This window comes from Abramis brama (genome assembly GCF_963993115.1).
Source record: "Abramis brama genome assembly, chromosome: 14".
NCBI classification, from domain to species: Eukaryota; Metazoa; Chordata; class Actinopteri; order Cypriniformes; family Leuciscidae; genus Abramis; species Abramis brama.
This window is the reverse complement of record NC_139976.1, coordinates 29,775,508-29,795,114: the sequence shown is the minus strand read 5'-3', so window position 1 is coordinate 29,795,114 and position 19,607 is coordinate 29,775,508. Positions and strand designations below refer to the sequence as shown.

Below are 19,607 nucleotides of genomic sequence, written 5' to 3'. Positions count from 1 at the left end.
TATCTGTGTTCCCTAGTACAAGCTGAAAATTAAGCCTTTGGACTACTATAGAAAGGAAGAGATAGTGATTCTCAGTGAAATTTTAATTCTGACATATTTTTATTGGATTGAAAGTTCCAGTCCTGAATAGGGATAAACCGTCTTTCAGTCATGCTAAAATACATGAAAGCTATGTCATGAAACACCTATGTGCCAGGCCAGCCATTGTGTGTTACACCTTAGCATCCATAGGACCAACTATTATCCTTAGTTTACACATTTTATGAATTTGCTAAGAAAAATGTCATGTTTTCCTTAACATTTTTATTATGTAGTAAACATTTCATAAAAGCAATAAGGCACTTGTGGTTTATTGTGACTACAATGCACCACAGCCTCTCATGGTGTTACTGAAATAAACATAGTACCAGTAAAATAATTAATACAGAACAATTTTATTAATTTCCTCAAGGTTCTTTTATACACATTTGGGCTTGTGTACAATTGGTGGAGAAAGGTGCATTACAATACCAAGACAAAGAAAGAGAGCAATAGAAAGGGACAGAAAGAGTGAGAAGAGAAAGTGAAGGTGGGGAGATATACAGGGCAAGTCCATGTCGAGCCTATAGATGGCCACAATCAAACTGGCCAATGAAAAAGAGGGAGAATTTGGAGCTCCTGTGGGACATAAACAATTAGAATACCCAGAAGACACCTCTCGTGTTTGGCATTGTGTTGCATTACATACAGACAACAGTGTCAAAAATGTATACAACTAATAAATGCTTTTCAGAAGGCAACCAATTACCAGTCTGGCCATACAGTAAATCTCATTCCCTTTCTTTTTAGAGTTTTTTAATGTGAAAAAGGTCACGTTTACATTCAGCATGCAGGTTATCAGCATACCAAATGGTACATTTTCATTTAATTGCAGAAAATATAACATACTACTACCGTTCTGCTTTAGAAATGTATAGAACAAAATATGAAACATGTTTTAAGGGAAGCTGAAAAGGATTATATATATGTTAGTATCACTTGTGTCCATAAACAATTATCTTGCTTTAACTTGGTCATCTCAATTAATGGAACATTCCAGGATCATCTGTGTGATGTGCTGTCAATCACCACAGAAAATTATTTGAACTTTGATTGTATAATAAAGAAAAAAGATGTGTTGAGTTTGATACTTAAAACTGAAGTCTAGGGGTTCAACTGTACACTTTTAGAAGAAAAGATTCTATATAGAACCTTAAAGGTTTCTGTCAGGTGCTTCATATACAACCTTTTAGGGGTTCCTATCATGGGATCATTTTATGGATTTAGATTTAGAATTTTAATCAAATGTTATGACTTAAACAGCTCGTAAACACACTAGAAAAAAAATGAAATAGCCTGTTAAACATGAAAGTATGCAATCATTTAAGACATTTATCCTTATAGAACATTTTTGGCACAAAGTGTTCTTTAAAATTAAGTCAAAAACCCTATAGGGTTCTATATAGAAACCCACTGAACCTTTTTGCAATTGATTTCTATCAACATTTCCATCATACAAACACATTTAGAAAATTATGTGATGCTGGTTATAGAGCTTAAGTTGTAGCTGGAATTTTCCTTTAATTTTGTCCAAGTAATGTTTAATCAAAATGTCAAACTGGACCTTCTGGTGACAACTTCTTTGCAACTTAAAAAGTAGTAGATAGTGGTAAAACTCCCTCAGAAATACTGTAGCATTGACTTTCTAATCATTAACCCACTCAAAAGACAAATGCGATGAATGGTTGAGTCTGATCAGCGGTCCCACCATCACTGTTCTGGATACCCTTGTTGTCCCCTCCCCCTCTATACCGCTTTTAGCCTTTCTAAACGGCTATATTTACCCTCCAGGCCGATCATGCTTGCACTCTTGTTCTCACACACACACACACACACACACACACACACACACACACACACACACACACTATATTACTAACTATCGCTCTACACTGGCCAAGAGGGGACTAGTGTTTCTGGTCATTTTGAAGAAACAAAAATGACATACAAAATTTTCTTTTAAGGTCTTTTTTTCATAATATAACTTTAAAAATGCATTTTTTATTTTTAAAAAACTTGCCAAGTGGGGACCTGCAACTCTGACCGATCTATACCTATCGAACAGGGGACTCCCATAGCCTGCAATGGAACTGTGTGTGTGTGAACAGTGAAGTGAACTGGCAGTGAAGTCTGTCTTCATTTTGTAACATATATGTATATATATGAAGAGTTCAGATGCAAAAGCCTCTAAGTGCCATCTGAAAATTTCTTCTAGAATGTTAATTTTTATCAAGTTCGTATATTTAAGTTCAGTAATTTCACTTAAATGACAATTAATAGGTAATTTTCATTGCCATTTAAGTGCAATTACTGAACTTAAATATACACACACACACACACACACAGTTCCATTGCAGGCTATGGGAGTCAAGGTTTTTTTCGTATGAAAATGAAATGAAACTAAGACTAAAACTATTGGTCAAAAAACATTTGCGTAAACTGAAATAAAATAGAAATTTCAACAAAAATGAAAAACTAAAACTAAACGAAACTAACGACAGATGTCTCGAGACCTTGCATTTTTTCCCATTCCACTGCCTGCGTCTTTTTTCCGTTTTTCCAAGCAAAACCGCTTTCTGTGTGAACCAGCCCTAAGAAGCAGAAATAGCCAATTAAATATTTCTATCATGACTAGACTTTATGCAAATACAGCTGTACATTAATTCCAGGTAAGATAACCATCTCATGTGAAACTAAACCACACATATTAGATTAGATACCACACTGAGCAGAAAATGGAAAAAACAAATAGCATGTCTAGCCCAGAAATATATGTATGCTACATTTGTCAGAGTAGAAGTAGGCCTATACTAAATGTCTGGTCTGAATAGAACATTTGAATATGAGTATAACTATGAGTATATGATTTTAAACAATGCAATAGACAAAAGGCATAAATGTATCAATACAAGAATAATGTTTGAAAGGATTAATCATAGAAACAACCTTAAAGAATAATCATAATCATACGCATAATATTTTCCCCTTTTCTTATACACCATGTTTAACAAGATTTAATTTTTACTATGAATGAGTATGAATGAATAATTTGTACTTTTTAGTTGCATATGTTTGGTTCTTTGTTCATCCTCAAACTATTATTTTATTTTTATTATTAAGAGGTTTTCACAAGAGTTAACTGTAAACTGCAAACATTAAACTAACTGAAATTTATTGGAAATTTGAAAATGATATTAAAAAAAAAAACCTTGATGGGAGTCCCCTGTTGGATAGGTAGACATCAGTCAGATGTATAAATATATATATATATATATATATATATATATATATATATATATATATATATATATATATATATATATATATATATATATATATATATATATATATATATATATGTTTGGGCAGCATGTTTGAAAATACTTGAAAGTTCAGTAACACTTTATAATAACTGCACGCTATTAATCATTAGTTAAGCATTAATAAACAGTTAATTCGTAATTTATAAAGCATAGACATTAATAAGCAGTTTATAGATAAAGCTATAAATGCTTTATTCTTGTATAAATACTTTATTTATTCTTTATTTAGAAGCATATCTTTAATGTGTTTAATAATTGTGTTTTCATACTTTATTAATGATCAATTTATAATTTCTAAATGAAGTATAGCATTATTTACAAATCAGTTGTTTAGGTGTTGTCAGTGATTCATAAGATCGCTTTAGTGGAAGTAAATGTAGTAAATTCAGGTAGTTATAAAGCATTTAGTAGTGGTCAGTTAACTATTTTTGTGAGCTCATCTAAAGTGAGGACTAGTTCTGCCTTTGTAAAGCATTTATAAAGGAGATTTAAAGGCTCATGATCTTCTAAACAGAAAAAGGAAACAAACACAACACAGTGATACAGAACATACAGATATTTAACTGAGCCTTTAAATCTCCTTTATAAATGCTTTACAAGGCATAACTAGTCCTCACTTTAGATGAGCTCACAAAAATAGTTAACTGACCACTACTAAATGCTTTATAACTACCTGAATTAACCCTGAATTACAGTAGAAATACATGTTAATAAACCATTTATTAACGCACTAAGTAACTATTACTATATGTCTGAATAATAAGATGTATGAAGGTACATTGAAATAGTTTATTAATCATTTACTTACACTTTCTAAGTGATCTTATGAACCACTGACAACTCCTAAACAACTGGTTTGTAAATAATGCTATATTTCATTTAGAAATGATAAATTGATCATTAATAAAGTATGAAAATACAATTATAAAACACATTATAGATATGCTTTTAAAACAAGAATAAAGCATTTATAGCTGTATTTATAAACTGCTTATTAATGTCTATTAATGCTTTATAAATGAATTAACTGTTTACTAATGCTTAACTAATGATTAATAGCGTGGAGTTATTATAAAGTGTTACTGAAAGTTCCTCAACTAAGCAGCCAGTTAAACAGCAGCTCTACAGTCTCAGAGCCTCTCTAGGACAGCAAGCCATTCAAACAATAGAGAAGTGTGAACGACCTGTGTTAAAGGAGAAGTTCACTTTCAAAAAAACTTTTGCTGATAATTTACTCACCCCCATGTCATCCAAGATGTCCATGTCTTTCTTTCTTCAGTCGCAAAGAAATTAAGGTTTTTGATGAAAACATTCCAGGATTTCCCCCCATGTAATGGATTCTATTGGGACCCAAACGGTAGAAGGTCCAAATGACAGTTTAAGTGCAGCTTCAAAGGGCTTTAAACGATACCAGACGATGAATAAGGGTCTTATCTAGCGAAACGATCGGTCATTTCCAAAATAAATAAAAAAGTTTAAGTTTTATAAGCACAAATGTTCGCCTTGCTCTGTTCTGTGATGCGCGTTCGTGACGTCACGTAATACGCAATTACGTTGAAAAGGTCACGCTTGAAAAATTTCTGTCCTGAAGAAAATGTTCTTTTTGGCTTTTTAATATTAAAACACCCAGGATACGCACACGAAATGGGCATTTTAAACGATAAACTGACACAAATACATTTGAAAATGTGTATATGGTCCTCCTTCCGCACATTTGTAAACACGTCAAGTGTGACCTTTTCAACGTAATTGCGTATTACGTGACGTCTTCAACGCGCATCACAGAACAGAGCAAGGCGAGCGTTTGTGCTTATAAAACTTAAACTTTTTTATTTATTTTGGAAATGGCCGATCGTTTCGCTAGATAAGACCCTTATTCATCGTCTGGTATCGTTTAAAGCCCTTTGAAGCTGCACTTAAACTGTCATTTGGACCTTCTACCGTTTGGGTCCCAATAGAATCCATTACATGGGGGGAAATCCTGGAATGTTTTCATCAAAAACCTTAATTTCTTTGCGACTGAAGAAAGAAAGACATGGACATCTTGGATGACATGGGGGTGAGTAAATTATCAGCAAAAGTTTTTTTGAAAGTGAACTTCTCCTTTAATGGGCCATTGCAGTTCCTGCTCCAGCCTACAGGAGCGCTGCTGAGTAAGGACTTAAACACACACACACACATGTAGGTCCCCACTTGGTCAAAAATGTAAAAAATTCACCAGAGCGTTTTTTAGCTGATTTTAACATGTTTTAAAGCATGACCAACAGGGGACCTGAAAAATGTCCCCACTTGGCTCGGCGGTCCCCTGTTGGTGAGTGTGTAACGACACCAAGGTCCCCACTTAGATAGGTAGACGAGTACACACACACACATAAAGTGCACAAGTGACAATTTGGAACAAAGATATGTCAGGCAATCAAATGTAGTTTTGGCTCCAGTTACAATAACACTAGAATCTGTGCCAATTCATTTTAAGATGATACAAGAAATAGAGAAATAGTCTGGCACAAGCGAGTAAGAGTATGGTGGATGGTGAGAGATTTGTGGAGAAGTGATGACTTGTATGAAACATAAAAAGATAAAAATGTAAGGCATAGTGTGACACGTGTTCTGAAAGAAAGGAGCTTACTAACATAAGGATATAAACTGTGGTAGCCACCAGGTTGCTATAGTAATAAATGTGTGTAAATGTAATGCACTACAAGCTCAAATTGCACAGCAACTACACACACACACACACACACACACAAATCCTTCTTCATCCCTTTTCCATTACCTTCTGTGGAAAACCAATTCTAAGTAATATTTTCATTGCAAAGGCATTCTTGGTGAAAATAAATGAAAGTCACTCAAAAATCTAACAATCAAAATGAAAATGTGTCAACAAAATAAAGCACAGAGTGATCGGATATATAAAAAGTGTAAGGAAATGAAAAACAAAGATAAAGCAGCAACATAGAAAAAAACATAATATGTCAAAGGAAAAGTAATTTCTTTGCTATCTCATATCATGCCCCTCTTTAAATCTTCCTGCCATAAAGTCAATCTTTTATATTCAGGCAACAAATAGCTCTGTGGTGGTGATATTAGACACTCTCCTTAAAGTGATTACAGGAGTAGCTGACCCAAAAATCTACTCAAGACTTTCCTCCATAGAACATAAAAGGAGACGTTTAGTAGAATGTTTTTGCACTGCTCTTTCCTGTTCAAAAGAAGCATACTGTGACCAGCAGCCTCCAAAAATGGGCAAAGAAATCACCATCATAATACTATCAGTATCACAATACTTTGCATATCATGATAGTTAACTACAGTGAAATATTATCAGCAAATAATGACCTAAATTTTGGTCCGTTACTCACATAAAGAGTCAAGTCATACTAGATAGATTTTAATTGTGCTTTTTGTCATTTTTGAAGCGTGATAGTCCCTGGTCACCTTTCACTTTTATTGTACAACCATTCTGCTAAACTTCCCCTTATGTGTTCCACTGAAAATCATCATGAATAAACATCAACAGTATTTTCATGTGTGCGTGGACTATCCATTAAAAATCTAGTGATTAAAGTGATTATTATAGAAAAAATGGGTAACTTGATATGCACTGCTACAAGAACAAACCGTCCAATCCATCACAAGTCTATGCTGGGAAAGTTCCCGCAGTGTGGAAACTAATCAGCATTGCGCTATCTGCTGGTAGCTCATGGTATTGCACCCTAGCGATTTAACCGTCCCGCGTCTCAGAAACAGAGCACACTGCTCACTCATAACCCCTTCTGAGTGCTGGTGTTCAGCACACTTATAGTGAACGGATGTTTCTCAAAGTAAAACTCAGTCTACCTCTGTATATCTCTGAAATATATATACACTGCAGGGTCATTAAATCACACAACACAAATGTAGACGGATATGAATGGGAGATATGTATAACTTATGTGAAGATTTTTATCATCAAATGTGGTGTTATTAATCAGTGCACCTTTTTAAAAGAATGCTGTGTTGATAAAGTGGCGTAGAAAGGCTAATTCACTTCTTAGTTGAAGGCAAAGCTCAGTGAATGCAAACATCAATCAGGTTTCAGTTCTACAGTACTGTGGCACATCTTTAAAACCTGACCAAACGACAACCCTTTCGGTCCAATGCAAAAATAAAATAAAAAGTTATGGTAAAAAGAAAGTGTAAACACAAGAAAAACATTCGAATTCGAAACTTCAGCCCCAGGACACGTGCCGGAAGCCACTGCGGTTGAGGCCTGGCTCAGTCCGGCTCGCACTTGCCCTGATGGGAAGGATATCAGAGGAGGGGTTGGGGTTCTGAGACTGTTTCCTCCTAGTCCAGTTTCACTCCAGGCTTCTCTGTGTTGAGGAGGTGAAGGCTGTCGTCTATGAGAAAACTACGAGAATGAAAAAAACAAGGAAAACATACACTGTAAAAAAGATTTTCAAAGTTGTAAATATAACAAAGATTATTGGAACAAATTTTACAAGAAAATACTTTTTCAGTCTTTCATGTTTAATTCAATGCGCTACTCGGCATTTCTTTATGGAAGCTTGTTTCTGCCACGGAATAAAACAATTTAAAAGATAATTGCGACTTTTAATCTCACAATTCTGACTTCTCTTGACTCCTCTTAATTGCAAAACATAAACTCGCAATTGCGAGTTATAAAGTCAGAATTGCGTGATATAAAGTCAGAATTGCGTGATATTAAGTCAGAATTGCAAGTTATAAAGTCAGAATTGTGAGATATAAACTCAGAATGGCGAGTTATAAGTCAGAATAGCGTCATATAAACTCGCAATTTTGACTTTTTCTCTCAATTGGGAGTATATATTTTGCAATTCTGACTTTATAATTTGCAATTGTGAGTTTATATCTCGCAATTCTGACTGTATATCTCACAATTCTGACTTTATAACTCGTAACTGCAAGTTAATATCTCACAATTCTGACTTCTTTTCTTGGAATTGTGAGATATAAAATAAACTCGCAATTGCTAGTTATAAAGTCCAATTCTGAGAGAAAAGTCAGAATTGTGAGATAATAATTGTGAGTCGCAATTGCCCTTTTTATTTTTTATTCAGCAGCGGAAACAAGCTTTCATACTTTGAAACTGTTAGTAACATTTACAAGCAAGTGAAAACTGTTTCAAAGTAAATCCTACACCACATTTTTTCAGTAGATATGTTTCCATCCAAAGCGAATAAAGCACCATTTCCATCCCATGTGTTCAAGAGAACAAAATCATCACTTCCTGGAAAACTGACACAAAATATCTGTAATAAACATGGAAGTTGCTGGAATCGGGGAAGCCACTGTGGCTCTTTTATCCTACATCATAAATGAATTTTGCCTCAGAGTGTGCAGACAAAACCAATCAACACTGTCATGTTATCTTGCGTTTGGATGCCTGGTGTTTGTGAACACAATCATATGAGACAGTTCTGGGAGGTCATTATACCAAATCATTTTGATGACGGACTTTGGCAACATTTGAGATGCTGTGCACTGAAACTGATCCACCGGTTAGTCCGGTTATTCAATCACATCCTTTGTTGAGGCAAAGTTGCGCTTTGAGGGATTTATAGTTTACGCACATGTCGTCTTATTGGATAAAAAAGGATCAGACTCAATTAAGGTGCATCTTTAAAATGTATGCACATCTTGGGGTTTCCATCCAGCATTTTTTATTGTGATATCCCAACATTTGCATAAAAATATGTGGATGGAAACATGACTATGTCTGTGTAATAGTTTAATATGGGGGCAAAAATTATTATCTGTAATTTAAGGAAATCAAACAATCAAAATGAAAATTTGTCAACAAAATAAAACACAAAGTGATCGGATATATTTAAAGTAAAATTAAATAGAAAAAGTAAGCTATAAAATCCATGTCAAAGAATATTTTTCTCATATCATGCCAGTCATTAACTCTTCTTTTCATAAATATCAAATCAGTCTTTAATAATCAGGGCAGGCAAGAAGTAGCTTTGTGGTGGTGATACTAGACATTCAACACTGAACTGACTTCAGCTGAACAATGCCACTATTGACTTTTTTAGAGCTGCTGTACAGCAGAATTTAATTCTGTTTACATCATTGATAATTACTTTCCTGCTTATTACTGCAAAGCTGCTTTGAAACAATCGCTATTGTATAAAGCACTATATAAATAGTTTTTTTAAAGAATAATTAACCTAATGGTACGAAACTTTGTAAAGGTTTTGGCACTTGCTGTGTGAACAAACAAAAGAAAAAAAAATCATGGATATGATTTGAAAAGGTTAAATGGTCCTGAAAAAAGTGTCACACTTGTATTGTTCGCGGTCAAAAATGACTGCATTGGAAATGAATGGGAGACGAATTTCATCTTTAGAAAACTTTGCTACTTTGCACAAACAAAGATAACAACCAGATGTGTACCTGTAGAAGAGGAAGTGGACGGGCACGGTGCTGAGGTGCCAGACGGCATGAGCGTCTAGAACCCAGAAGAGTGGAGGGAAATCCAGCAGCTCCAGCAGGGCAAGGCCATGCAGTAAAAGCACCACCATACCACACTTCCACCAGTACGGCAAAATCCTCCGGTTCAGCCAACACCAGCACAGCCACCAAAACAGGTTTATCATGCCTGTGACAGAAGCACAAGATCAGAGGGAAAGACACATGGGTTAGAAACAAGATTCAAACAGTAATGGGATACAATAGGTATTAGTTACCTATTGTATCCCATTACTGTTTGAATCTTGTTTTTAAAGTATTACATAATGTAAAGCTGGTTTTGCACTGATGCTAGACTCATTCATGTGTTATGAATATATATATATATATATATATATATATATATATATATATATATATATATATATATATATATATATATATATATATTTGGATTGCATCCATCAGGCTCCAAATAAAAAAATAATATAAATCAAATGAAATTTTTGTTGTAGAGAATTTAGCTGGATTACCAAAATAGGCATTATAATAGGGTTATGTTATACATAAACATATTTCAGTTAAATTTCCAGAAAATGACTATATTGTAATATAAACTGTTATACTGTGAAATAAAAATACTTTTTCAGTATGATTTAAGTCATACTGTCTACTTATTTTGGAAACGCTGCCATTTAAGTTAACACCTTTTTTCACAAATATCATATTTGTAAAGTGCTTAGTTTATCACACCGAGCTGACGCGACCAATCTTTGTTATTAACATATATCCGGTAAAAGGTAAAATAACAACATAAACAGTGCATATATAATAAAACAAATAATTGCATACAGTAATAAAAAATATTGTGAACTGTTTTCGCTTTTCATTCTCATTATTTTATTGGGAAAAATATTTTTATGTGTAAAGATGTATGGTGTAATTTAATGTTATCAGTGCTTTGGCAATGTAAAGCTTGCAAATAAAGCTACTTGAATGTCAAGTGAAGACCTTTTTGTATTTACCCAGACCTAGTATTTACACAACACTGAGTGTGTTTACATACAACACAATGCTTAAAAATGATCCAAAATAAGCACCCTGTAAAAAACTTAAATTGACTGAGCTTTAATTACATTCAATAAGAAACCACATTCATTTTACTCCATTAATGTGAAATTTTTCTGAATGAAAAAAATATTTTAAAATATAGGTCATGACTTGATTTAATTCATTTTTTAAATTATTTTAATTTTGAATTCAATTTTATTCAGTGGGAATTGATAGGTTGTGAAAAGCACCTATTTGATTCCAGAATTTAATAAAATAGCTGAATGTAAGTTTGCAGTGGATTGTGCAAAAAAAAAAAGCTTCTCCCCTGATTTTTTATTTGGAACGATGTACACTGATGAATCATTCACAATAAGACCATAAATATTTATTAAGATAATTTATTAAAGTGCCTCTGTTATGCTATGTTAAAGGTTCCTAATTTTTGGAGGTCTCCTACAATGGGTTTACAAGCATCCGAGGTAAAATGGAATTGAACTGAATTGAATTGAATTGAAATGAAAAAAGGGAATCCACATCACCTCTTTTTTTTTTACAGTGTCTAAAATGGTTTGATAAAGGATCCGGTCTCTCTAAACCCCTCCTTTCCAAGAGCCTACTCTGCTCTGATTGGTCAGATGGCCCAGTCTGTTGTGATTGGTCTACTGCTTGTAAGAAATAAAACGGCCATTATCATATCTGAATTTCGGCACTGGAGACTTCCTCAGCGCTTGATACACAGTGAATCGAACAGTAACGATGGCATTGGCTTTACCATATCAATTTGAGCCCGAGTCTTCATCCTTTGGAAGTGCATTTGCTTTCGCAGCGCAGAAAACTGCGTCTCCTCAACGTGTAGACAAAACGAACCAAACTCTTCTAGGCCTCAGATACAACTAGTGTTTGAGGGCGGGTCAAAGTAGACGTTGTTCGCGGGCAGCCAATGAAGACCATAGATGGCATTATGCAAATTTTTTACAAACCTACTGTACATAGGTTCGATTTTGGGAGACAATAACTCCATTTATCGTGCACTTTGATCTTTGAAGCTTTCAGACCTTTGACATTCACAAACAGCTCTATTACACACTAGATGAAAGGTAATATCCGAAAAAGCATAATGAGGCACTTTAAGTAAACGTCCATTCGTCCATAAACAACATCCATAAACAATTTGGTGTTGGTGTGATTTTTTATGTTTTTGAAAGAAGATTCTAATGCTCACCACAGCTGTATTTATTAGATCAAAAACACAGCAAAAACTAAAAACCTGATGAACTACAATTAAGGTAGTATTAAATAATATATATATATATATTTTTTTAAACGTGCCACTCAGGACTTTCTTAAAAGTCCATTCATCACCTTTCCCCCCCCCCCAAAAAACAAAACACTTGCACCATTTTTACATAACCTAACACGTTATCAGCCTATCATAATCACTGTAAAATCATGCATGTCAACACACTTACTGTGGAATTCACAACACCTTACCTATAGTGGCATTGGCAGCCATGTTGTACCCGTAGTCAAAACTGACGAAGGTCAGATATGACACATGAGACGTGAAGGCCAGAATGAGCAGAACTCCCACCATACTGGAAATTGCAGGCCTGCGCAAGCCCAGCGTCCTGAAACAGAAATATTAATCCTCAAATCACCATCATAAACAGAGTTCAACAGCACTGCATATTGTCAATCGACTGTTTATGAGCATTTCCTGTTCACACACCTGACGCAGCACAAGTAGATAGAGTAGAGAATGACAGCTGATGCACAGAAGTAGTCCATCTTCTATTAAACAAAGACAGAAAATCTCTATCAATGCTTTGGACAAATATTTTTGTCATTAAATAAATGCAAATTTTTTTTTAGAATTTGTCTTTGAATCATTTTTTGAAAGGTTACCTCTGTTAGATAGGTGTCTCTCGTGTGGAACACTGTAGACCAGAACCATGCATTCAGCGAAATCTGCACAGAGACACAAACATGGTTGAGCACCACTTACATTTACAGTGGGGTCCAGTCTCACTTGAAGAAAAAATGTGTTTTGTATTTTTCTGGTTGATTTTTTTTATTTATCACAATAACAATATAAACTGAAAATGATACATCATGAATTTCAGAATGTCTTAGTATTAGACCGCAGCACTGGAGATGACATGAACAAAACTGATCATGTGATCCAGCATGATTTCCTAATGTTCCAAAGAGGATCTGACCATCTATACAACATGATCAGAGTCACCGGATCAACGCCACTAATTTGATTAGTGACCTAGAAATAGTGAAAAATCCTAATATTCTACCCTTATTTACACCAGCGATTTCAACCCGCGATTTTGAGACTGTAGTTTTAAGGAGAAAATACTCAGCAATGGTGTTGACTTATGAATTTGCACATGGTTTATCTTAAAGCATATTAAAAACGCCACACAGACATACAGTGAGGAAAATAAGTATTTGAACACCCTGCTATTTTGCAAGTTCTCCCACTTAGAAATCATGGAGGGGTCTGAAATTGTCATCGTAGGTGCATGTCCACTGTGAGAGACATAATCTAAAAAAAAAAATCCAGAAATCACAATGTATGATTTTTTAACTATTTATGACCGCCGCTAGCATAGCTAACGAAAGCGGTCATATAGGGATTGTCAAAGTTTTTTTTTTTTTTTTTCCGTCATCTACTGAATTTTTCGTCAACGATACCAGGGACACCGAAACACCGGGGAACATGAAATTTGGTGGGCATGTAGCCCCACTAGACTTTTACGGAAAAATTTCGCAAAAGAAAGAAAAGAAAGAAACGCAAAAAATGCAGTTTTTCCTAAATAACTACCTGAACCGTGGCACCGAGGATGAAGAAATTTTTATGGTATGTTGGTCTTAAGGGCCCACATCAACCTAGCCCATAATCACTCATTTGTGATTTGCGCCCCTTCCCATAAAAAATGAAAATGCAATATTATTCTGCTTTAATCGCCCCTATCTTCAGTTGAGATGTTCAGAACTGCACCATATTTCATGTGTATGATTAACTTGACATCCTCTGGGGGGTATGCTAAGTTTCGTAGAATTTCATCCATGGGGGGGTATAAAATAAATTCATTTATGTGCACATTTAGTGACTGTACACTCATCGGCCTGTAGATGGTGGTGTTGAGCGAAGGGTTGCTGGTTTAGGATGATACTGTCACACACACACATGCAGGAATACAAACAAACGCAAGCATGCACACACACTGACATCCACACGCACAGACACACACCCATACACACACATACAAATCCACATGCACAGACACACACACACAAACACACACGCGCACACACATGTACGCACGCATACATACACGCACAGACACACACACACACACACAGACACACACACACACACACACACATACACACACACACAGACAGACATGCACATACTACTACTTTTTTTAGGTATACATAAACACGCAATACAGCCAAATTGCTCCACGTCATTTATTTTTGTGGAAAGCCAGTGCAGGCCTGAGCGGCGGTCATATTTTGTACCGCCATGCGGTACATCTAGTTATTTGTATGATACAGCTGCAAATAAGTATTTGAACACCTGAGAAAATCAATGTTAATATTTGGTACATTAGCCTTTGTTTGCAATTACAGAGGTCAAACGTTTCCTGTAGTTTTTCACCAGGTTTGCACACACTGCAGGAGGGATTTTGGCCCACTCCTCCACACAGATCTTCTCTAGATCAGTCAGGTTTCTGGGCTGTCGCTGAGAAACACGGAGTTTGAGCTCCCTCCAAAGATTCTCTATTGGGTTTAGGTCTGGAGACTGGCTAGGCTACGCCAGAACCTTGATATGCTTCTTACAGAGCCACTCCTTGGTTATCCTGGCTGTGTGCTTCGGGTCATTGTCATGTTGGAAGACCCAGCCTCGACCCATCTTCAATGCTCTAACTGAGGGAAGGAGGTTGTTCCCCAAAATCTCGCAATACATGGCCCCGGTCATCCTCTCCTTAATACAGTGCAGTCGCCCTGTCCCATGTGCAGAAAAACACCCCCAAAGCATGATGCTACCACCCCCATGCTTCACAGTAGGGATGGTGTTCTTGGGATGGTACTCATCATTCTTCTTCCTCCAAACACGTTTAGTGGAATTATGACCAAAAAGTTCTATTTTGGTCTCATCTGACCACATGACTTTCTCCCATGACTCCTCTGGATCATCCAAATGGTCATTGGCAAACTTAAGACGGGCCTTGACATGTGCTGGTTTAAGCAGGGGAACCTTCCGTGCCATGCATGATTTCAAACCATGACGTCTTAGTGTATTACCAACAGTAACCTTGGAAACGGTGGTCCCAGCTCTTTTCAGGTCATTGACCAGCTCCTCCCATGTAGTTCTGGGCTGATTTCTCACCTTTCTTAGGATCATTGAGACCCCACGAGGTGAGATCTTGCATGGAGCCCCAGTCTGAGGGAGATTGACAGTCATGTTTAGCTTCTTCCATTTTCTAATGATTGCTCCAGCAATGGACCTTTTTTCACCAAGCTGCTTGGCAATTTCCCCGTAGCCCTTTCCAGCCTTGTGGAGGTGTACAATTTTGTCTCTAGTGTCTTTGGACAGCTCTTTGGTCTTGGCCATGTTAGTAGTTGGATTCTTACTGATTGTATGGGGTGGACAGGTGTCTTTATGCAGCTAACGACCTCAAACAGGTGCATCTAATTTAGGATAATAAATGGAGTGGAGGTGGACATTTTAAAGGCAGACTAACAGGTCTTTGAGGGTCAGAATTCTAGCTGATAGACAGGTGTTCAAATACTTATTTGCAGCTGTATCATACAAATAAATAGTTAAAAAAATCATATATTGTGATTTCTGGATTTTTTTTTTTAGATTATGTCTCTCACAGTGGACATGCACCTACGATGACAATTTCAGACCCCTCCATGATTTCCAAGTGGGAGAACTTGCAAAATAGCAGGGTGTTCAAATACTTATTTTCCTCACTGTATAAACAACATTAAAAGCTTGATTTTCGCCACAGAGGGACTTTAAGTACAACATAACACAGTAACAATTCGAAAGTAATGTCTTATGGACCAGTGTGTTAGTCAACACCCACTTTCATCAGACTAATTCAAACTCATGAGTTTGAAAATGATTTTTGAGTCATTTTGACATTAATTGAACAAGCTCATGCAAATGCAATTCCAATGGTTGTGCTTTATGTTTGCTTTGCATGTAACCAGTGAGAACATCACAATAGGAAGACACGTTATCTATTTACTGTCTTATTCCACACCACTAGTGCTGCACGATTAATTGTATTTCAATCATCATGTTAATAAAACATAATTTATAGTACAGGCCAACGCACCACCCACTATTTCTCCCCCATTCCACTGAATAGTGCAGGAAACAGAGCAAGAATGCAGAAATTCTGGAATCATTAATGGAAATCATTGTCCTTCAGTTGCAGCATATTTGGGAAAAAATAAAAACTAGTTATGAATAAGAACTGGTTCTGGGTACCAGTGCAGACACTGTCTCACCAGTGAGAAGGCGGTGATGGTATGGTACATGGGGCTCTGACGAGGGACGGCGCTTCGGTATCTCAGCAGCATCAGCAGACACGCCAGACCATTGAGCAGAGACGCCAGCGCAGATGCAGGCTCCTCAAAACACAGGAAACGGGCAAACGGCCACTAGACAAAGACACAAGTAGAATCAAGGTAAAAAGTACAGATTTCTTTTAAAGGCTCATAATGATGATGATCACTAAAATTGGTCTCCTTTCACATTGGTTGACATTCTGACACTGACCTTCCCGTGAAACTGTGGTACACTGTATCCCTCTGCCTGGTACAGACCCACGGTGGTCCACATGCACTGATACCTGCAGTCATCACGACACGTCCAGCCTGAAACATCACAGACTTCAAATCATCCATTGCACAGGAAAGGTTTCAGGACTAAATTTATTTACAATACTAATCAGATCTCATCAAAAGTTTTATTATACACACAATTAATCGGAAGTCTAATCAACATTATGACACAAATTCCATTGATTGAGCTTGAGATTGAGCAACCCTTTTCAGCAGCGCTGGTTCCGAAAGTATTTTCATTCATTTATCCCATAGGGATTTTAAAATAGTCTTTGTTAAAGGGTTATAATATGAGACAGTAATCAAGCCAATCCGATACGAGGTGAATCACAAAACTACAAACTTTGATCTGAAGCAAAAAAAGTTTTTGAAAATCGGACAAAAAGACAGTGTACTAAACGGTTTTAGCGAGGGAAATAACTACAATCCCAAAATCGATGGAGGAATATAAAACTACTCTATTACAAATGTTAATTTATAATAATTGGTATGTATAAAAACATATATAGTAGTCAACATTTGAAGTGGATCAAAAAAGTTCATCAAAGTTGTCCTAAGACAAGAGCGGGTATTGTTCAAAATTCATGTATAACTTTGATGAAAGGTTTTGATCCACATATCCAATGTTGACTACTGTACTTTATACAAACATTTCAGTATTTTGAGAGCATAGGGATATTGACTCAAATATGTCATTCGCATTCTGAAGGGACAGAACTATCTGTTTTATTATTTGTTTGTTTGTTTTCATAGTTTTAATTACTTTATAATATATAAATGATATTGGTGTTGGTGTGATTTTTTATGTTTTTGAAAGAAGTCTCTAATGCTCACCACGGCTGTATTTATTATAAAAAATACAGCAAAAACTGTACAAAAACCTGATGAATTACAATTATAGTAGTATTAAATAATATATATATATATATATATTTTAAACATGCCACTCAGGACTTTCTGTCCCAATTCTTCTTACCCCAAGGCTCTATTTTTATCTTTTAACTATCCACAAATAAAAAGATTAATCCCTCCAGTGTTATTTTAGTTTTATTAGTCAATTCATTATGTGATTTTTGCTTTTTTTTTTTGTTGTTAAATATTGAAAATAGAATTAATGTATTTTATTTTAGTTTTATTTAGTTTTTAATTATCTCCAGTTAATTATTTTAGTGATTCAACTTATTGCAATATATTGCCCAAAGCAACATTTCACATCTTACCCTTCTTTCAAAAGGACAAAAAAAAAGCTGTTCCTAGCTAGTTTAACTGGTCTCCAGCATGAGAAAAAACCCTCTAAAGTGCCCAAAACCCCATTGAAAGTTTTTTTTGGGGGGGTCATCTTGCCCTTCTTTCAAAAGGACAAAAAAAATATCTGTTCCTAGCCAGTTTGACTGGTCTACCAGCCTGCTGGTTTAGTTTAACTGGTCTCCAGCATGACAAAACCCCTCTTAAGTGCCCAAAACCCCAATGAAAGTTTTTGTCTTGATTTGCATATTTTCATACTCATATCAAGATGTACATTAACTACTGTTCAATAAAATGTGTCCATGAATAATTTAGTATACAAATTCTTAATTTAATTTATAAAAATAATATGACATATTTTCAATTGAGATTTGCAGTTTGCAGAACACTGGTTGGTTAGTAACGTTAGTGCTCCCCAATACGAATAGGTTAGTATAGTACCTACCTGTGAGTGCCATATATGGAGGTTGAGCGGACTGGAATCCGCGCAGTCGGGCCCCCGTGCAGTTCGTCCGGACACATTGTTTGACGCAGTCGCGGTAGACGGGCTCTTTGTCCCCCTGAGAGGCGCTCGCAGGAGCGGACAGGAGAAACACCGCGGCCGCTAGAAACATCAGGCGCGTCATGCTGCTGTCAGTCCGTCCGGTCATAAGGCACAACAGTGCAACATCAGGCCATTACAGCGAGTCTAGTGAGAGTCTCATTGACCGAGCATGACAGTGTTCTCCGCCACAGTGTCTTTTGTCGTCAGTTATAAATAAGCACCTTTCATTCGCTGCCCGGACAACAAGTTTCATAGACAAATCACAAGCGAAATGTTACATTTCGCTTAAAGACAAACCCGGAAGTGCAAAATCAGCGCGCATGCGCATGTCTCTCACTTTCTCTCTCACACACAATTATTTATCTGGCAAATTAACGAATGAATGATCCCAATCGAAAATTATTACATTCATTTACATTCATAAAGATTGATTTTTTGTTGTTGTTGTTACAATTGAAAAGCATGATTGTTTATATATTGAATATATAATGATTGTGTAGCTCTGCAGAAAAACAAAACAAAAAACAAACAAACATTAATTTTCAAAATAACATGCACGAGCTTCAGCTACCGTTACCTACTGGTTGGTTACTCCAATGCAAATAGTTTTATAAAAGTCGAGAGAACCTGAAAATATTAATACGATATGCTCATTTACAAAACTTTAAAAAACTTTTTTTCCAACTCATTTATAATTACATTTATTTATACGTGCGGTCTTTATGGTCTCAAATTAACAGAGATAACACTGAATATTTGTATTTTATACATTAATTTGTCGAACTTAAGGAGCATTTAAAATGAACTAAATGGTTATTAACATAGTGAATAAATAAAACGGTGTACTAAAACATAAAATAAATGCTCAGGATTTTATGTAAAAAACAAACAAAACACATATCAACTACCATAATACAGAAGGATAATACCAGTATTGTTTCTTCATATAAGGACAATGCAGTGGTGTAGTCTAGTTTTTTGTAGTGAGTATACTGTAATATACCCCCCCCCCGGCCTCATACTCACCCATCCCAGACCGT

The 19,607-nt window shown here is 35.8% G+C and overlaps 1 protein-coding gene across 1 annotated transcript; it reads right to left on the bottom strand.

Annotated features, from left to right (window-relative positions):
* Window positions 1–6,307: 6,307 nt before the first annotated feature.
* pgap3 (post-GPI attachment to proteins phospholipase 3) lies at window positions 6,308–18,891 on the bottom strand. Its single transcript, XM_084134922.1, has 8 exons — window positions 18,469–18,891; window positions 16,714–16,811; window positions 16,443–16,595; window positions 12,801–12,863; window positions 12,625–12,686; window positions 12,387–12,523; window positions 9,828–10,032; window positions 6,308–7,794 (listed from the first exon to the last, which is right to left on the bottom strand). The coding sequence occupies exons 1-8, from the start codon at window positions 18,671–18,673 to the stop codon at window positions 7,731–7,733; spliced, it is 987 nt and encodes a 328-aa protein (XP_083991048.1). The 5' UTR covers window positions 18,674–18,891; the 3' UTR covers window positions 6,308–7,730.
* Between the last annotated feature and the right edge of the window lie 716 nt (window positions 18,892–19,607).

Bases quoted from the DNA above. Each gene is read 5' to 3' on its own strand.
- pgap3 (XM_084134922.1), bottom strand. From the start codon at position 18,673: ATGACCGGACGGACTGACAGCAGCATGACGCGCCTGATGTTTCTAGCG. The intron at 16,812-18,468 runs GTAGGTACTATA...GTGATGTTTCAG, and splicing joins TCCATATATGGCACTCACAG to GCTGGACGTGTCGTGATGAC. The intron at 7,795-9,827 runs GTACACATCTGG...TCATTCTCGTAG, and splicing joins GTCCACTTCCTCTTCTACAG to TTTTCTCATAGACGACAGCC.